Consider the following 20409-nt stretch of genomic DNA (forward strand, 5'->3'; position numbering starts at 1 on the left):
CATGTATGTGGGCTTAATACAACCCCCTTCACTCTAACTCTGGGACAAAATCTCAGCTCTGAAGCAAAGTGAGCCATGACACTGACTTCCCTGCGGATAGCACCTTGCTGTCTTTCAGCTACATTCATTTGAGATGCTGCAAGAGAAGTAGATAAAGCTCTTTCAGACTCCACATGTGAGTTTTTAATTAACAGAGAAATACAGCAGTACCAACATAACATATAGTGTATTATTTGGTACTTACCAGGTATGTAGTTGCACAGTCTCTCCGTGGCTGCCTTTACTGTACTGTTGTGCCACTGTGCAAGCTGTTCGATTACAGACACCACAAGCACACATCCTTCAAACAAACAAAAAGAGTGAATATCGTTATCTGTGAAGTGTGATGAAGCACCCCACGTCACAGAAGTATTTCAGGCATCGTTGGGCATTTCATTTCTTGAGATACTCTGGGGCAGATGAGCGTTCAAGGGGAAAATCCATGAATTTCTGTCTTTACTGTCTTTACTCAAAACCTGTAAGTTATCCTGTAAGAGAGGATGCCAATGCCAGAGGAGGGCAGAGAATATCCTGGCTTTTACAGCACTGGATGTTGCTCCTGGAAAAACAATTTTCCATCCCTTCAAGGATGAAAATCAAGGAGCCAGGGGGGTGGCCACTGTTACAGCTGCTGGCTTGGCCACCTGCTCTCTTGTTATTTCTCACAAGAAAAAAGGCACAGGTCTGTTCTTGATAGGGCTTTTATACCTCTCCACACAAGTCACACAGAGCTACTGAAACTGAAAACCAAATGGGTATGACTGCCTGCGGAAGAGACATCATGAAGCAGATATATGTGTTAAACACCACAAAGCATCCGTGGCATCATTTCTTCACAGACTTTCCTCTGAAGCTGCTTAGCATGCTCGGGGCTGCTGGGCCCAGCCACACAATTCCTAAAGCCAAACTGTCTTCAGAGTTCATCCTTCTCTCCTTCGTGACTGAAAAGAAACCATTTCCTATGACTTATGAAGCTTGCTCTTTCTCATTGCTAACCTGGGTGCAAGCAGTGCTAAAGCCTAGTTGCTCCTTGGACTAGCTGTGGCTGAGACCCAAGAACTTGCACACCGTAGTAAAGCATTTCTTGGGATGTGCAGCACTTTTTCTGACGTTTATGGGATTAAGCAGGTTCAATGCAATCCCCACATAGCAATCATTCAAAATCCACATCATGACCGTAAGTGGTTCATATTGAGTTGGTTTTAAAATGCTGTACTCCAGCATTGTGCTTTCTTTTTCTGCAGTGGCTTCACCATTTTATAAAGAAGTTACATTTGGTAATGCAAAGTCTAACCAATACAGACCTGGTAACCAGGGTGAGGTCCCTGCCTGGACTCAGAACCTGTATAACAGAAGTGGGTATCCCAGGCAGCCAGGAGACGAGGGGCTGGGACACCAGTTTTCAGCACCCTGAATAAAGATTTCTCTTTGACATCCCTGTAGCTGAACCCTGTTTTCTCCCCTCTGCAAGAAATCTCAGTGCTCAGGACTTGCTCTGACGGTCTGGAAATGGAGGTGAGCTGCAGCATTTGGATGTCGCTGCAGATCCACCTTTTTCCAAAGCTCAAGAGCATTAATGTTCAGGTTTTCAGACTGGCACAACTCTTCAAAGTGAGCTTTTAAATTCCTTCCAGGTACCTATGCCTATGTGCTATTAAATCAAAGTGCTGTTTTTCAACGTAAATAACTTTGATGCTCCTATGGATCAAGTAGCAAGTGATAGAGGAGGTAATACAATTGGAACTTGCTGTAAGACCAATACCTTTGAGTCTTCTATTACTTCTTCTACCCCAAATACAGTAATCCAGTGGAAATCACAATGAACTTGCCATCTCTTTTGCGAGCATAAAAGCCCACTTCTCCATACTTATTAAATAAAACACTCAAAGTCCTCTGCGGAATGATTTATAAAGCATGCTAAGAGCCATTACCTCCAGTCAGCCTAGAAGAATAAGAGAATAAATGGAGACAGATGCAACCAAGAAAAAACCCTGAAGCAAGCCATTCTCTTCTCTGCCCCACCCCCCTCCCCAAATAGCCAGAGGCTAACCCAAGGAATTAGCAGTTAATTAAAACACGATAGCTCATAAAGAGGAGGAGAAAAAAGTAGAATAATAAAGACCCAGGCTAAAACCAAAGAGGACATCCAAGCTGGAGGCTAAAGCATGCACAGGACTTGGGTTTGAAGAACAGCCCAGGGCCATCTGGTCCCTGGTTAACCACCAGCAGGTGCCTTAGCACAGTCTCATCCCATGCCATGCCCCAGACATTGCCTGTGCTTGTGCTAGGGACCACTCCCCAGAGCATGCTTGGACAAGAACACCCAGTCAAGGCAGCAGGGGAATTGCACCCTGCAAGAGACTTCAGCTGTCTGGGTGCAAGCCATGCCCTGCACTGGCTCCAGAGACAGAAAACAGACCCTGGCTTATTTGCAAGGGTAGCGTGAGCAGAGACACACTGGACCAACTCCATTGCTTAGCACTGAGAGAGCAGTGCACATCCTTAAAACACACTGGAAACACACCTAAAAGCCATTGCATAACTTGGTTCTCACAAGGCCACATTATTAACACACCTGAGCAACCTACAGACAACCGAGACTACCCTTCCCCTGCCTTCTGTGCCTGTTCTATTCATGAGGATGGAGGCTCTGAAAAATTAGATGACCCAAATAATGTCTTAACCGAAAAACCACTTTTTGATGTGGATAAAAGATGCCTTTCTTCTGTTACCAAGGTCAGACCTTCATCTAACAATCTTGCTGTCTAGAAGTCAGAAAGACAAAAAGGGAGTAAGTCCAAGCAGAAAGATGGGAAAGGAGCTAGTCCTTTGATATTTCCTAAAGGAGACAGCTTTTGTTGTTTTACCTCTCATTCTTTTCCACCAGGAGCTTGAGGAAGCTATGAATGAGGATATGCCAGCTCTTAGCAGACAGGGCTCCAGGAGTCCATGAGATGTGAAGGTAAGGAGAAGTGAAGGAAACTCATGAGACACTGAGGTTAGAAAAGTTAGGAGAGGATGATGCTTCACCAGGCAGAGGAGCTGGGAGAGCAAACAGTCCCCAAAACACAGGCTGACGCAGAACTGAACACAAGGGCAAGTGGGCAACAGCAATGGAGCAGACACCAATGCAGCTTGAGGAGTAGCATGGCTTGACCAGAATGCAAAATTGCAAGCCTGAGTGGAAAGCAAGGGAAAAGCCCCCATAGCAGAGGTGTGAGCTCAGACACACGGGGGCAGGTGAAAACTGAGGTGATATGGGATTTCATGTCCCTGAGGCTCAGTAACCTGTCATGCCAGGGAGCTGACAGCGTCACCAACTGCAGCAGAGAAATGAAGCTCATTTTGCCTGTGCTGTGTAACCCAGCACTCCTGCACCTTCAGTCAGGACCTGCCAGCACATTTTGCAGAGAGGACAGAGTCCTCCTCTCTCAGACCCCAGCTCCCCCATCCTCCCTGCTACTTCTTCCACCCGGCCTGCTTGCTGAGCATCCCCACCAAGTGGTACGGGAACAGGGGGTTCTGCCTGGCTCTAGTTTCTAAGTCTGTCTCCTGCCTCCAGCACGCCCTCATCCACTGTGGGACCAGAGGGTGCCAGGCACCACTGCAATGTAACTTGCAGACCGCCGCCGATGGAGGCGGGATGCTGCCCACCTGCCCTCACCACCCACACTGCAGCTCACGCTTCCCGTGTCGTGGCAGGTCTGCTCCAGCTGCCAGCAGATATCAACCTCTGCAATGTCTCTGCTCTCAGCTGCAGCATCCTTGGGTGCCAAAATGTTGGCTCCAGTGCTGCAAGGAGAGATTTTATTCCAGTGTAAAATCTGGCCTGATAAAAACATCAATGTAACAAGTCAACCCCCTCTGAACAGGAGAGACCAGCTCATAACACGGCCCCACGCTGCAGATGAGGCAGGTGAGGAAAGTGTGTCTTTTCTCTGAAATAGAGTTACTCACCCCAAGCGCAGGCTCAGCAGCCTGCCTAATGATTCATCTCAGGGTGGGGGTGCAAAGAGGCTCCTCTCTCTCTGCCTCAGACATTGCCCCCATCGTTCTCATTTTCATTACCACAGTGAGGTCTTCTCACCTCCAGTAGAGTCAGTGCAAAGAAAGGGGCTTACGGGCAAACGGTCTGAGTGCTTGAAATCCAGGAAGTTGGGCTTGGGATAAAAAATACCCCTGGTGCTCCATTTCCTCTGTTATGCAAGAAGACAGTCTCCACTGAAGATGTGTTTCTCATGTTTGTCAAAGTACCACCGAGGGAAGACAAAAAAAACCCAACTATTTTTTGTTTGGCTTTGCCAGATAGAAACAGAATTCTTAATCACAAACACAATCATGCAGGTAACCCTACTCATGGAGCGGTCTCCCAGCAATTAAATCGAAATTTTTCATGTTGATTAAGTCAGTCAGACACTTCTGTGCCTATTGAACCAAGCCCAAAAGGAGATTTGCCTTGCATGAGAATTAACGGAGCCATCGCTGAGTTCGTGCGGTACTTAATGCAGTTCCTTGGGCTACTAGATGCTATATGAATGTAAACAACAATAATAATAGCCTGACTACTTGGGAAAAACGCACAGAGCTGAACTTAAATGTTTGCTCTCATAAACTAGTCTTTACCATCACAGAGAAGATGCTTCTGGTCACGCTATTAGACCCTCCCCACCTCGGGCACCCACAGACCACACCTCAGTTACTCAAATGCTCCCCCACAAATGCCCTTATTCCAGATCAAACACTACGCTTCACAGGACAAGCTGATTAAGAAAGTTTGACTGATTTTCAAAGGGATCTGCGGTTCCACTTGGGGCATCCTTAGCCTCAGGCACCATGGTCCTGGACCAAGATGCAAGTCTCTGGACCTGCATTTGGGGAGTCTTCCCACCCCCCGGTGGGAAAGGTGCTCCCTGGGAACACGTGCCACCAATGCGTGCCATCGGCTGATCTGCTTTCTGTTTCCCTCATCTACCTGGGTTTTCATCAGGTGTCCTTGGTCCACCTCTCTTCACTCCTCATGGTCTGCTGGCATCTCTCATCGCCCTGCCATGGGCCATGTCCCAGGGATCGCCGGCTTGAGTTCTGGCTCTGCTGGCCTCAAAGCCTTTCATTTAGACTGATGACATTGGGAGCAGCTTTTGGGATGGAGACTGTAAATTACTCAGGAAAAAGTCTGAACCCTGGGAGGAGGGAGAAGGAGTTTCTAAGGGGATTCACTGTAGTTGAGGGAGTCTAACCCACCCAGGCTCCCTGGTTTTTTGGATAAAATTGTGCTGTCCCCTAGTAATTCAGATTCATCCTTTAGGAGAATCTATCTCCTGTGTTGGGCTATAGGCAAAACCTCAAGAGGTTAGTGTCTATAAATTAAAGTTAATTCAGACTACCCTTGCTCCTACTACAAACCTGCTCTCTTTTAATCATATGTATCATCTTCCTCTGGATTTAGTAACAAAAAGAATTTACTGTTGGTTGCAGCTTAAGAAGCCACTACCTCTAATGAAATAAACAGAAATCTCCCTGCACACCAAATATAATCAGAAATGCCAACCAGTTATTCTAGCCTTTAATGGGTCTTAATTCTGCTGGCTAAAAATGGAAAATAATTAGTTAGCTAAAAAGGACAGAGGGAAATCAGCTGTCTTTGGCTGCAGAAATCTCACTGCATTAATTACTTACAAAGTGCGTGAGAACATAAACTCCTTAATACTCTGGCATCTGTAGAAAAGCACTTCTAGGTCCTGACAGTTATTAGCAACTATTGCTTACTTTAATTTAGTAGATATTTAGATGCGATTTATTTCTCATCATGAGCTGGGCGCGTACAAGGCAATGTAGATAGGCTTCATAATTAAAGGTTAAAAAAAAGCTCTAAATTTTTTATAGTTGCATATCATCTCTTTAGAAACAAGTTCAAAGAAATTGACTGTGCTGTCATACTTCAAGAATAGGTTTCAATGCCTTGGTAGGCTGAAGGATGTTTTCTCTGAAAGAAATTCTTTGGTATTATAATGCTTACTAGCCATTAGAAACTAGACTGTGGTATTAATAAAATGCCTGTCTCTTTTAGTGATAGTTTGTCCCATCTGCTATTAATTTCTGAAGAGATAAGAGAAAACCATAACCATTTTGCTCAGCAGTGGTAATCTGAAAACTCACACGTCAGGAAGTACTTCTCTCCATGCATTTGAAAATAGTAATAATAAAATGACATTTCCAATAAGCTTGGGGGAAAAAAAAAATCATACCCCAATAATAAAATCAGAGCTAGAGAAATTCATTTCTTAGCTGTGAAGCCTCCGGCAGTTTGAGCAGACTATTTAACTTAATCCACTTCTGCCGCACACATTTGAAAGGCTCTATAATTAGAATTATACCTAGGGATGTCAAGAAGTGTCTGGATAGTGAAAGCTGCCTCTCTAAGTTTCAGATCTGTAGATATATTTGTCTGAGTAAAACTCTGTTAAATGGGATTTCTGCCACCTGGCACATCTTTTGCCATCCTTTGCTCACAGTCCTGGGTGCTGGAGATCTTTCTCGCCCCTCCAACCATATAGCCATTCCCCGGCCATAAATTAAACCTACTCCCTGGAGTACAAGTAGGAAATAAGCCCCCAAAAGTGGCCTTGGACACAAATAGCTCTCCACAAACCCTGCCAGCCAGGCTGTGGTCAGCCCGCTCACTCCCGGTGGAGCAGGAGCCAGAGCCTTGCTTGGCAAAGCAGCAAACCTCTGCTTCAAATACCTGTCTGCAGCAGCAAGCCCCTGTATAAATGAACCCATCTATCATATTCCAGGTTTTATACAGAAGATGAAGGTTTTCCAAAACCACCGTCTTTGCTTCTTCCATTTATAGATGATCAGAGGCTCCAATGCAACTCTTAAAGACTACAGATGAGGGGTCCCCAGAGCCTATCTACAAAAGCCAATACTGCTGCTCCTCGTGTAGGTGCTGTTGATCTGGTGTAAAAACATCTCTTTCCAAATTCATCTAGTCCAGTTCCAGTTCAACCTGGAATAAGACATTCTTGTTTGAAATAAGAACATTCACTTGGGGACCTAATAAGAAAAAAGGTTTTCTCCTCTGAGATGGGGACATGTACGTGGATATTCTAGGTGCAGGCAGATCACGGATATGCAAAGTTACAACACAAAGTTACAACCTTTTTTTCAGTATATATTCCTTTCCTAATACTTCCCAATACCCACTGTACCTTCTTTCACTGCTTCTCAACGCCAAGCTGATACTTTCAAAGAACAGCCCTTTATAACCTTAAGATTTCATTCCAATGTGGAAATATTCAAATGACATAACTGTATATGCAAAATTAGGATACTTATTTTCCCATATACAGCCAGAGGATTTGTTGCTTTGAAAGGTAATTTAGAAAGAAAGCCGAGTGTAAAAGTTTTTTAACTCAGACTTTGCTTCCTATTCCATTTACAATGCTAATGTATTTTATAGAGATACAGAAGTGATGGAATATAATTATAGGTATCCATATTCAAATATGTTAGCATATGCAAGACCTTTTCCCCCTAAATTTGCTAAGTGCCATAAAATACCTCAGAAATGATAAACGGTACACTATTACCAAACCTTTCACTGGGCATAAAATTACATATAATATACTGGATAAAGGCATTTTTTAAAATATTAATACCAGTATAGCAGTATTTTGAGTGCACGGTAGCTCTGTAACAAAACCAGCAAACCCCAGAATATCAATTATCATTGCTGCGGCTCACCCAGTAGCACTGAGGCACTTCAGACCCCCAGCTTCAGAGCTCTGTTCATTACTGTTTCCTTAAAACACCCAATGAGGACTCTGGTATGGTTAGGCTGGTACAGAAAATTCAGTTTCCATCTAGTGGAAGACTCTGGTATCCATACCTGCCAGCCAAACGTGTCCCTAATGTTTCCCACATCACACTTTAAAGAGCCCTATTTAACAAAATCTATAACCCCAGGCATTTCCAATCGAAATGCTTTTTGCATTAATTAACAGAAAAAAACCAACTGTGTGTGTATGTGTTCCATTAACATATTTTTCTTTTCCTAATCAGGAAAGGATATTAAAAATTTACTGAAGCCTGAATGGTGGTAGGGGGAGTTAATGTAGCTGGGTAACTTCATCCTTGCCACAAAGTTTTGACCATTTTAATTCTAAATGCACTTTTTTTCAGATATACAGTTCCTATAACCACTGAAAGTGACTGCCTTAAACATAGAGAAGTTCTGTATAGGGCTACCATATCAACAAGAGCTGAAGGCACACACGTTGTGGTAATCAGCAGCCAAACTGCTGCAGACACTCAATACTAAATAAATAAGACTATAAGAGAAAACTTACACTAAAAGTAAGCATCAGTAATGTAAAACGTATGAGGCTATGCATGCCTACAAATGCACATATAAATATATATCATTGTGTATTTACACACAGAGATATGTCGGTATGCTAAGCACACCTTTTTATTGTGATCAATAGTTATATTTGCATTTTACAGTCATAAACTTTCAGTAAGACTTGGGGTGATTTTGAAAATGAAATTTTTTACCATCAATTGCTGAAAAATATGAATCCCTGTAGAAAATATTCCTATTTTAATAGTTGCTTTAGTATCTCTATTGTACTACTCACATGCCTGTGTTTTTTCTATCCAAAGTATAATCATAGGAACGAATGTTATGGTCAAATTTGGTATTTATTACTGATCATCAGGCCAAATTCTGCCACTGAGTGAACTGAGCAATGTCAGTGAAGTGAACAGAGGTGCTGTGGCTTGGCGATGGTTTAGCTGTAATCAAAATTGATTCCCAGCCTTTCAGAGTAAAATGCATTGTAGTGCCACATTGATACTGGGCATGGCCTTTTTACAGAACTCACTGAGCTGTAAATTATATGTTCTGTCATGGTGCCTCCCCAGACAATATGTGCGCAGCCACTTTGTCTGAGCGCAGTTATTAAAAACCTCCAACTCCATTTGGCATGTTCCATTGTATGAAGTTACTGGGAACTCCAAAGGCCACCGGTCCTGCTGCCACTCCGCAGGGTGTATTTCATCCCTGCACTCATGCACAGCTAGACGGAGGCAAACTGTTGAGGACATTGACTATCACACAAATCAACCCAGGTAGAGGTCTGTGTTTAACACTGCGGGGAAGCTTGGAAACATCCATTCTTTAATGTAAGCAGAGCTGAAAATATGTTTCAAAAACATGCTTCTTCATACGCTAGGAATTACGTGCTTGTGGGTGAACAGAAGAGGTGAACCACAACGGTTGTTGAGAATGGCATTATATTGAGCACAAAGATGGGGAAATTTGCTTCCCCGGCTGCTGACCCACAGGATCTCTGCTTGCCAGTAAAGATGGAAAGCGCTGCTGTCCGGCTGTATTGAGCGCTCCCTGACTAATTGCCTCATTCCAAAAAGGGCAGCCAAAGTTAATCGCCAAAAGAGCACAGCAGCCTGCTGCTGAGGAGAAAATAAATAAACCCTGCTATTTGCAAATGGTTCTTGTGGTCACCGTGCAGAACCCCTGAAAAGCCAGCCTGGAAGAAGTCATCTTACACAGGCATCTGCCCTAGCAGCCCATATGTGGTATCTATGCCATTCCAAGGGGACAGGGTAGACACAAATCTGTTAAGATCTCTAAGAAGGTCTTCTACAGCCTTCTCAGGAGCTGATGACACTGCTCACTCACCATTACCATTAGAAAATTTTCTTCCTAACCTGAATGTCCCTACTGGTATCCATTTCTGTTATTTCTTGCCATAGCTGTTATGAGCCTGGACGATGGATCAACCCTTTAAAGTTTTCGAGGACAAATATCATGTCTTTTCTCAAGCTCTTCTTCTCCAGATTAATTAACTCTAATTTATTCGGTCTCTATAGCTCATGTTTGTTTTTCTCCAAAACCTCCTGTCACTCTGCATCATTTTTTATGCACAGCCCCAAAAGGGAAGGCAGAGATTCCTCTGAGGCTTTGTCAATGCTGAGAAAGGTAGTGCGTTACTTCACATGTCTTGCAAGCTAACTTCTGTTCACATGTCTTGGTGTATGCAACGTGTGCGTGCTTCATGACAGCATGCCATCATTGTGCCACTACAAGCCCAGATGATCTTCCCTAGGGATGTTACCCAGCCGGTCATTTGCTACATGTGTCATTGACTATTTCTGCTGAAGTGTGGGGGGAAAGTACTCAGAGTTGTCAAGACTGTTTTGAATTTAATCCTGCCCTCCCATTGTACTTGCAAACCTTTTCAGCTTTATATGAGCTGCTAATTTAATAGCACACTACTTCATTATCCTGGCTAATGAAAATATGAAGTGTTACTAGGTCCAAGAAAGACCTCATTTTGTACATCCTTCTGCTTAGGGAGCAAGCCACTCATAATTGTTCTCTGAACAAGGCCACTCACCAGTTTTGTCCTGCCCTGTAGAAGCTTAATCAACGTCATGTATCTCTGAGCCATTAGATGAGTGCTGAGGTGGTGCCAAAAGCCTTACAAAAGCCCAGCTGTAACATCTACTACTTCTTCTGTATCTACATGCCATTGTCTTATCAGCAAAGAAAATTAGATTGATTTGACACTTTCTCCTTGGTAAGTCCAGTGAGGCTTTTATGTGTATTTACTTTTGAAAGGTGCTTTTATAAGGTTTTATTAACTATTGCAGGATTTTTCTAGGCATTGATGTTTAACTGACTGATCTACAATTCCCCAGATTTCCTTTCTTCACCATGTTACAGAGAGATGAATACAGTAGTTCCCTCCTGTCTTTCAGTGTCTCCCCTGCTTTCTGTGTTCTCCAAGGCAGCTTCCATCTTTCCCGAGGTTTCATATACTTCTGGATGAAGTCACCCTTGTTAGACAACAGGGCAATTTGCAAAGACCCTTTAAGGGCTGGCTCTGTTGTAATTCAAGGCGGTGGGAGATGTGGAATAAAATCTTTAAAAATTTATCAGAAATAGTAGAAAAATAAGGAACATGATTTTAGGTATGACGACCCATTAGCACCAGTGTCAACAGTTACCAGTGTTACTGTACTTGTCTTTGGGTACCTTAACATTAACTTAAGTAAAACTTTGCTTGCCCTGTGAAATGGGCAGTATTTTCCTCATTCAACAGATAGGGAAAGTCAAAGACCTGAGTATCTGGAGGGCTCATTCATACTTAATTTTTGAGAGAAAAGTACACAGCATCTTGTTCTCAGGATGCCCTGCTGAAACAGTCGGGCTACACCTAGCAAAAGGGTTTCTAGGTCTCGTACTGAACAAATCCCTTAAGCCACACTGCCAGTCAGTAACAAACCCAGAAGCAAAAACCAGACATAGCATCCAGCTCCCAAACCATCACGCAGAGCCAAAACTTACCATCTTTACATGTGGAAAAACAGCTTCACAGGCCTTTGCATGCAGGAAAACATACCAAAGCCCTTTTATCAACCATAAGGAAAAAACAGATGAAAATACCACATGCAAAATGTGCCAGAGGCCCAGAGGAAGGGCCTGAGCTGATTTCACAGTATGCAAAAAGGTGGGCATTTTTCCAGCCTGGGGAGGCACAAACACTGATGGAGATATAAGGCTGTCTGATGCTGGGAAAATTTTTCTACTGACAGGGCCAAAGAAAGACCATGTATCTATTTAAGAGAAGGTTAGAGATGGTTAGGAACTGATTAGGTATACTACATCTGATCTTGTGGCTGCAAGGATTATCATCAGGTCCTTTCTCCCTCTTTTCCGTAATTCTAAAAGGCAGCAGTATTAATGTTCCCTTTTTAGGTGGGAACATTTTCTGGATGATTTATTTTTACGCCAAGTCAATTATAAAAAGATTTTCCTTGAATGAAGCGGCCAAATTTTTCAAGAAAATGCAGCAAAAATGATGAGACTTTTTCTGTAGTTACTGCGGTTGATTAAAACTCCTGTCTAAATGTTTTCTAAGACAATTAGGCTTGCTGCAAAAGAGTCACCTTCTGTTTTAGACAAGTAACAATCTGAAGGCAGAAATGTTTTGGCCAGCCTCCCTCTATGAGCCATCCCAAATCGTTCAGCCTGCGGTGGCACCTCACTGAACGCATACGCTCTTCTCCTCCAGCCTCGGTCCATATCGGCATATGGGTGCCTGCCCAAAATACATTTCCCAGGACACGCTAAGGGCAGGGGAGTCCCTTGAAGCAGCCAGCTGCTTACCTGGTATGGTCAGAATATACTGGGGCAGATGGTGCCTGCCCAGAGCGTGCTGCTAGAAGGGGAACAGAAGAAGGAAGCAACCAACTTGCATTGCACTCGATGGAGGTACCAGAGCTGCATTTCGCTCTCCTGTCATATTGTTTCTACATATTTCTTCAAGAAGCATGATACTATCAGGGAAAAGGCTTAATGGAAAATGTTTGCTTGGTTTTCTTACTGAAAGGGAATCCATTTCATGACCAGCTTTGGCTGCTAACAGCAATCTCGATGGTGCAGGTGGTAGGCACACAGCGGCAATCAGGAATGGCTATTCAATGTGCAGCCACTTCATTTCCCTCAGAAAAGAGAGGAAGATAACTTTGAAAGATTAGACACCTGACCACACATTTAACTTGCATGAAAAAGTCTATTTCTTCAAGAAAATCTCCTATGCATTTGGCAGCAGGCATTTCTCCTGTTAAAAATGCTGCCTCAGCCTAGAAGGCAAGGCCCAGCAGAAGCTGTCATGGCTCTCTCCCAGTGCCTGCCTGGACAGAAAACTGAGCTGGCAGGGCCTGGGGGCGAGCTGCTGAAAAGAAATCACGGTCTTCCTCCTAGAGATGAGGCTGATCTCGACTTAATTTCTGCTCCTAACAGGGCTGGGCACTGAGTCAGCCGCAAGAGCGGGTGTTACCCCTGCCCCGCGCCATGGCAGGGGTAACTACCAGCTCCTCTGTGCCTTCCTGTGGTGAAAAGTAGGAGGCAGATGGCTCGCAAGGGTTTTCAATAGTCAGTCAAGAGAGGAGCTCATCCATGAAGCCGCAGAGGCAGCTGGCTGGCCTCGCAGGCCTGCATGTGGGCACCGGCCACCTGCCTGCCTGGCCCCTGCCCGCCTCACGCTCTGCTCTGCTTTACAGAGGCACAGACAGTCTGTGTTGGTCCTGAGGCGAGCTCACGTGGGTGCTTTTAGTTGAAGGGACACATCAGAAAGAGAAATTTGCGTGGGAGGCAGGGGGGTTGGTGTCTCCCCACGCTGGGGAGGTGCTGGGTGGTCCCAACGATGGGGCTGGTGCAGCCTTCCTCCCTTTGGGAGGGGAAAAAAAAAAAAAAAGGACAATTTATCTGGTGCAAGGCAACTTCAATGCAATGTGCAGTCACTTTAGGAATGTAGAGCCTTGCTGGGTCAATAGGGTGGAAAGGGCATGCAACACTCACACCTGACATTTTAAAAACACCAGTGTAAAACTACGGGTGAGCACTCTCACTGCCTTTCCTGCACCACTGAAACCATGCCTGCCTAAAGATCTCGTCATTAAAACCCACTTCCCTCTTGCTCTGGCAGCTGTTCGGTCACCGCTTGCGTGGCTGCCGGCTCAGACAAGGCCAGTCCCCAATAGCCATTTCTACTTTTTACAACTTGCTTTCATTTTCAGGCTGGTGGCTGAAGCCTGGCGGGGACTGCGCAAGCCTCACACCCTGGCTGCGCTCCGCTCCACTTCACCCTGCCTCGCCGGTGCCAAATCTGACCGGACACTGGATGGCTCAGAAGGGAGGCAAAAAAAAAAAAGTTTCTATCAAGTTTAGGATTATTATTTACAATTACGTTCTTTGATCCACAGTGAAAGCAATTTGTAACTGTGACAGGGTTTATGTTTACAGCACAAAAGTGTCATGAAAAGCTAAAAGACAACAAAATAAAACTTTTGAACATAATGCATAAGACATACCCATCTTTTAATATTTGCTCACTTAAAAAATACAAGCTATCACATCTCTCTAGGTACACAGAGTCTCACACCAAGGGCATTTCTGGCACAGAGATATGCCCTGTTCACACTGACTTTGGTGATACTGCTCTTGCTTTGGGAATCGCTTAGTCAGCTGAGACTATAGGATACCTCCAACTATAGTTGCTGTGGAGATCACCACAGTCACTGAAGTCACACCAGAGTGGGGCTGACAAAATACACTCGCCCCACTTTAGTACAGGTTGTGCAGACATGAGCAGTCATGAAAAGGAAACATGAGGAAGCAGCCCTCACAACTTGGCTGTCCAGAGATGACCATCCAGACCACAAAGCTCTCTGGCCCAAGTACGGATCAACCATTCTTAAGAACTGTTTCCCAGGCAATGAAATCAATGAGGACACCCTGGGCATTTCCTGCAGTTCAGCAAAATGCATCACGAACCCTAACAAACACTGGGACCCCATAACACCTTGTTTCCAGGTCCCAGACTTACAGATGTTAAAGCCAGCCTTTCAGATGCCATTCCCCACAGAGCAAAAACATGAACTTTGGGAAGCAGCCACTCAAAAACAAAATCATAAAATAACTCCAGACCCCATGCTGGCCTTGCATAATCTTCAGTGATTATTTCACCAAAGACTATGAGTATTTTGCAGTACAGCTGTTGAAATAGATAAAGGAGTGATTTATGATGTGCATAGCAATTCTCAGCTCACTGGTGGAGTAAAAAATGAACTAGTCCAGCAGGCAAACAAAACCTGAATACATACCGACGCAGGTGTGTCCTTTGTACAGCCCAGAGAGGAGCGAAGGGGGTGGTGGATTGTTTCCATGGGGGAGAGGGGTGGAAGAGGCAGCCTTCAGCAGAAGCAGGAGCCAGAGGATGCAGAATAAATTAAGGGATGTTTGCCTAGACCTCCTCATCCTAAGGCAGGAAAAAAAAAAGGAAGAAATCAGGTGGGAAGGGTGCACGCAGACCTGTATTCCCTTAATGCTCAGGGAGCATCCTGCATCCTTGTCTCATTAGCAGCTTGAGGTGAAAGGAGACCGGTGTGCCTGTGTGCAGCTGTGTGTAACGCAAGGACCGCTTCCCAGGCAGGGACACGCACGCGTGCCCTCCCACAGGGTGCGTGGAGCATCCCACACTCACCCCTTGCAGGTGCTCTCCCAGCCCCTGCACTTCGCACACCCCTCAGCCCCTCTCAGGCCACTCGGGGTGCTATGCAGCCACCCACTACAACCTGGCAAGTCCCACACACGTGGGCATGCCGTGGCCAAGCTGGGAGGATGTCCCCGTGGCCCCAGGCTGCTCTCCGCACCCCCCCCCCCCCCGCACCCCCGTTTGCAGCTCTTCCCAACCTGCTGGTCTGGGAGGACCGAGAGGGTTGCACCAACAGCTCTGGCTCAGCGCTCCCGTGCCTCCTGCGGCCGCAGCGGATGACTAACGACCTTAAACCGCGGTAGTTGCCGGAGCCACTCAGCGTTAATAACGCAAGACACTCCCCTGAACAACTAGTGTTGCAAAAACAAAAAAACCCAAACCAACTTCACAATCCCTTCCCCCCACGCCGCCGCTGTCGATCCTCTGCCCTCCTCCGCAGACAAGAAAAAAAACCATCTCTCCGGCAGCTTCTGTAAGATTTTCCAACCAGGGCTTCCGTTTGGGAGGGCAGGGTGTGAAAAATAAAAGAAAGCGGTCCCTTGGGCTGGAGTCGCAGGGGTGTGAGGGACAGGGCTCCCATGCTGGGGTTTTGCCAGGGCTTTAGTTCTGCTGGGGTCGAGCCAGGGGGGGCAGAGGCAGCTGCCAGCATAAGGGCAGCAGCGGGAGCTGAACCCCTCTCCTCATCAGCTGTGAGAACGTTCATTTGCAGTGCCCAGCTGCCTGCAAGGCTTGAAAAATCCTAAGCTTTTCCCGCTTTGGCAGTCACAACAACTAAAGGTTTCCTCATTTCTGTTTTCTCCTTGTCCCCCAGATAACGCAGAAACCAGTCATTCCCCAGCCTGAAGCAAAAGCAGAGAGTAAAACATGTTTAAGTGACATGGCTTCAGAGGTGGAAAGAGTCCAAACAGCTAATTCCCAGACACTGTGATGTGGGAATAGGTGTAAGGATATCATGTAGGACTGAGGCACTGTGAGCCAAAGCTACGCCTCACCTCTGCCTCTGCCTTTTTGTATAACCCTGGGCAAGTCTCCTAGCCCCGCAGTGGCCGTGGGTACTTGTCTTTCTACTCCTTGCCTAGCGCTTTCATAACTGGGCAGGCTGCTGACATGATTCTGAGAATCTATGATTCTATGACATGGGCTGCTAAAGGGCGGTGAGGAGCCTGTCTCCTCTGGCATCCCTACATGCTTTCTGGGCATAATTAAATGGGACTTGTAATGGTGTTGTAAAAGGAAAACCAGAGAATATATTAAAATCAGTAGTTCCCTCACAAATCTTCAGACCTTCCTGCAGATCAAGACGACTACCCAGGGATCAGGTCAACTTTAGTATTTAACGCAGTTTTTGCAAACCATTTCTTTTCTGTGGGAGCCTGACCGATAATATTTTTAAAGACAGTCACAGAAACTTTGCCTCAAATTTGATAAGCAAGATTTGCTTTGTGGTAATGATAATATAATACAGTGGCTCTGGGGGAAAAAAAAAGAAAGAAAGAAAAAGAGAAAAAAAAAAAGAACAGAGTGTTAAAAGCTTCAATGTGAATACAAAACACTCCGTATCTCCATTCTCTAAACCCATCCACTGGCTTCCAAATATACGTTTTCTTCTAAAAAAGAAAAAAAAAACCAACAACAAAAGAGAGGTAATAGCTGTTGCCTGAGTTTTGCAGACCTGTTCCTGCTTATCATTCTCCATATAGCTAGCAATGCTGGTTTTCTTTTTTTTAATAGCAGATAAACAAAAATCATAGTGCAAAGTACCTTATCCATATGCCAATCCTACTGAAATCTGCAGGATGTTTTTCTTAATGGTGTAAAAATTTGCTATAAAAAGACACTGTGCTACAGTGACTGCAGCTCCATTAAACCCTTTTTAACACACATATCACTTGGTTCCCAATGACACTTTGAAGTCCTTTAAAACTCTGCATATTGGCTCATGAGCACTTGCTGCAAAAGCAGAGTGCTAATAATAGGCAAGAAAAATCTTCCTAGCAGAGAAGTCTTTGGAATGGTTTCTGCTTTATATCTATAGCAAAATACAAATCTAAACAACGGCACTTATAAAGTATATAGATAGATCCCAAGCTGCTCCCAGGCATGTAAACCTGTAAAACATACAGCTCTAGCCTGTAATCGGCTGTGTTATTTTCTTTCATTTCAGACTATGGAAAGAACCGTAAGATAACCCAGAATCGTGTGTAACACGGAGCTGGTTTTCACTGTATCTTGTGCATTAGCTGAGCTCTTAAACCAATTAAAGAAAAATCCCCAGAGCTTTTAAAATATGCAGTCTGGTCAGACAAATGAGGGATTTGCCTGTGTAGTTGTGGATTTAGAGACCAGCAGGGAAGGTGACCCGCCCCCCTCCAGCATTAAATCTTTCTCCTTCCCACTCAAATCAGATAGCAAGCCCTGCCTTTTGCCAAGTAGATTTTATTTTACTTCCACGTCCCTAAGACAATGAGACCTAAAGCCATCTTGGTACAGCAGTGAAGGAGCACATGACATTGTCTATTAATCTGTGCATGAATGATGTTGATGAGAGGTAAAAAAACACATCAGATCTGTCCCGAAAGAAGGGATTAGATCATAAATGCTTCCATTATGTTTGTGTACAGCATCTAAGCCAGGGAAGCAGACCTGAGGCAAAGGTGACTGGGGAGGTGCTGCCTATTTAGAAATAAAGATTGTGGCAGCAGGAGTGATGGGAGACCAGAGCTCTGTCCTCTGCAAAGCACCAGGGCACAAGGGGTGATGCCTGGTGTGTCCCCTGCCCAAAAAGTTCTGGCAGGGTCGCTCTACAGCTTGCTAGCATCTTTGTCTCCCCAGCTCTCTTGTTTTTTCCATGTGTTAGCAACCTGTGCTTGCACCAGCTCCAGCCAGGAGGCAGGGGAATGTAGCTCAGGTGGGGACTGGGTGCTCAGGGCTGAGCTGCACTGGGGCTGCTGGGCCCCTGGACAGGGTGCCTGGCTGGGGGTCCCGGGCTGTTATGGCCCATGGGCGCCCCAGGGCACAGGACACTTGCCTTGGGAGACCACAAGACCAGGTGGGCTGCAGGAATGAACACAGCAGAGATGCTCCTGGAAAACCCACTAAATACCTGCCTGCAGCGTTATGTACCTAAACAGAGTTGAGAACACCATCAATGCTTCATTCCTCTCTGGGCCTCCACGTGTCATTTCTGAAGAGGTGGTGAGGACTGTGTAGAGCCAGAGGTGTGGTGAGGACACTAGTTCTTGCAGATGGGAAACCCTCAGTGCTCCGACAACGACCCAGCTCCGCAGACACACAGGTCATTTGCACACCGCTAGACAGAAGAGGTAGGGTTAATTGAATTTTTTCAAGGCTGAATTTGGACTAGTAGCAATAAATACATGAATACAAAAAAGTGCACACGTACATCACATACACCTCCACACACACATTGCTGCTTCCTACCAACCAAACGGGGGGGGCCCTGCAGCTCCCCCCATTCAGCACACAGATAAGGGATGCACATTGCATTCTCTGTAGGGTTTTGGTCCAGTGCTACCCTGAAGCAAATTCCTGCAGCTTTCTGAAATTTCCTCTCACGATGCCAGGACACACTGAGGAGCTTGCTTGTGTCACCCTGCTTGATGCAAGAGATTATTACATCCTTTCAGTTTATTTTCTTGGGGACTTTTACCATGTGTGAGGGTCCACAGAGCTAAATACTGGTTATCATATCCCCACTTGCAGGTCAGTAGCAAGCATGACGTGTGGGGTATCACCATGTAAGACAGGGCTTTGGTTGGGGGACACCAGAGAGCGCTGCAGGGGCTAATGGACCATAATGTCCCCCACTCGGTAACTCCCAACTCCAGCTCTCCAGACACACCCTCAAACCTCTCCCAGTTTAGGCAGAGCCGAGAGAAACTTGCACAAGTGTGGCTGCCAAAAACCTCAGGCAAAGCAGATGAAGCCAAGCAGAAACTAACCTGCATTTCCATGAAGGCAGAGCAGACGGCGGCAGGGCACGCGCATAGCTAGGGAGGGAATACAATCCCCACAGCTGGTCCCAAGAGGAGGAGTGTGGTTGCTGGGGTTTGAAGGACCCACAACCTCCTCCATTTCTTGCATTTCCACTTTAGTTCCTGATGCCTGATGTACATTGGTTTGGGCGGTGGTGCCAGATAAGCTAGGGGACAGGTAAGGTTTCAGCCTTCACCTTTGCTGCCCCAATAGAGACGCGGTGAAGCCAAGTTAGGGTTTCTGATTTTCTGAATAAGGGCTTAAACACAATTTAAGAGTCACCCTTTCCCCAAAGGGGACACTTTCATGTGATTGCCACTAGAAGCATGAAATGAGATGTGAGGATGGAATTACCTTCAACTCTGCTTTCTACAATGGGTCTCTGAAGACCTGTTTATATATGTAGCAAATACATTGAAAAAAAACCCTCGAAAAGAAAAGAGAACAAAATATTTGCATGAACCTCCAAAACAGGACATGTAAGCATCGATATGTCATCTCTCAGGTTTAGGGATAACTTGGTTGAAAAAGGGAGATACTCCCTTGAAATATGTAATAGTCATCTTATGAAAGGAGATCAGCTGGCAGCATATATTTATCTACCTTATTCTGTCCAAGCCACTGCACACATTACTGCTGGGGTTTTTTTATTGTTTGGTTAGATTCTGTTACATATTTATTTTTAAGATATATGCATTTTTTTTCCTTTTTGTCATATTCATGCAGGCATTTTTGTGATGATTAAATGTTATCTTGGAAGGCCTTCTCTCCCTCTGTCTCTTTCTCTCTCCCCTCTTTGACGTGTTGTTCAGTTCTTAAGGGAATAGACATAAGCCTTGTATTTTTGTGTCTGGAGAGATAAAACCTGCAGGAAGAAGCCTTTAGATCAAAGATCCTCTCAGTCCCTTTTCTTCCACTTATTTTCAAAACGCTGTCCTTTGTGCCCTTTGACTTTGACGTTCCCACTGGTTCACTGCGTTGGTTATTTTTCATTACTGCTCTCTGAATTTCTCCGACTGTCATAATCATCTCTGTGGTTGGTGCATTATCACTGGCATGGATGAACATTTCCAAAGCCCCATGTGGATTTGCTACTGCACCACAGCCAACTGAGTCATTCCCTCTGCCCCAGTTTCCTTATCAGTTGCTGCTTGCAGTTCAAGTTACGCATCTATTTCAGACTCTCACTCCGTCTCATTGTCATTCAAAGCTGCAGGGAAAGCATTTAAACCAATATTTTTCTATACTCATATCTGAAAATTTGTTCCAAGCTATTGCCAGGCTG

At 45.1% G+C, this 20409-nt stretch overlaps 1 protein-coding gene across 1 annotated transcript in view; it reads right to left on the reverse strand.

Moving 5' to 3' along the window:
• The window catches only part of AOAH (acyloxyacyl hydrolase), a 79208-nt gene extending 63648 nt beyond the window's left edge, over positions 1 to 15560 (reverse strand). Inside the window, exons 1-3 of the mRNA XM_080383325.1 lie at positions 15326 to 15560; positions 14737 to 14891; positions 245 to 340 (exon numbers count right to left, since the gene is read on the reverse strand). Of these exons, the coding sequence (XP_080239451.1) occupies positions 245 to 340; positions 14737 to 14890 (250 nt within the window). The 5' untranslated portion in view covers position 14891; positions 15326 to 15560. The remainder of the gene's footprint in view (positions 1 to 244; positions 341 to 14736; positions 14892 to 15325) is intronic.
• Positions 15561 to 20409: the final 4849 nt, after the last annotated feature.

Source organism: Falco punctatus, assembly GCF_963210335.1.
Source record: "Falco punctatus genome assembly, chromosome: 4".
NCBI lineage: Eukaryota > Metazoa > Chordata > Aves > Falconiformes > Falconidae > Falco > Falco punctatus.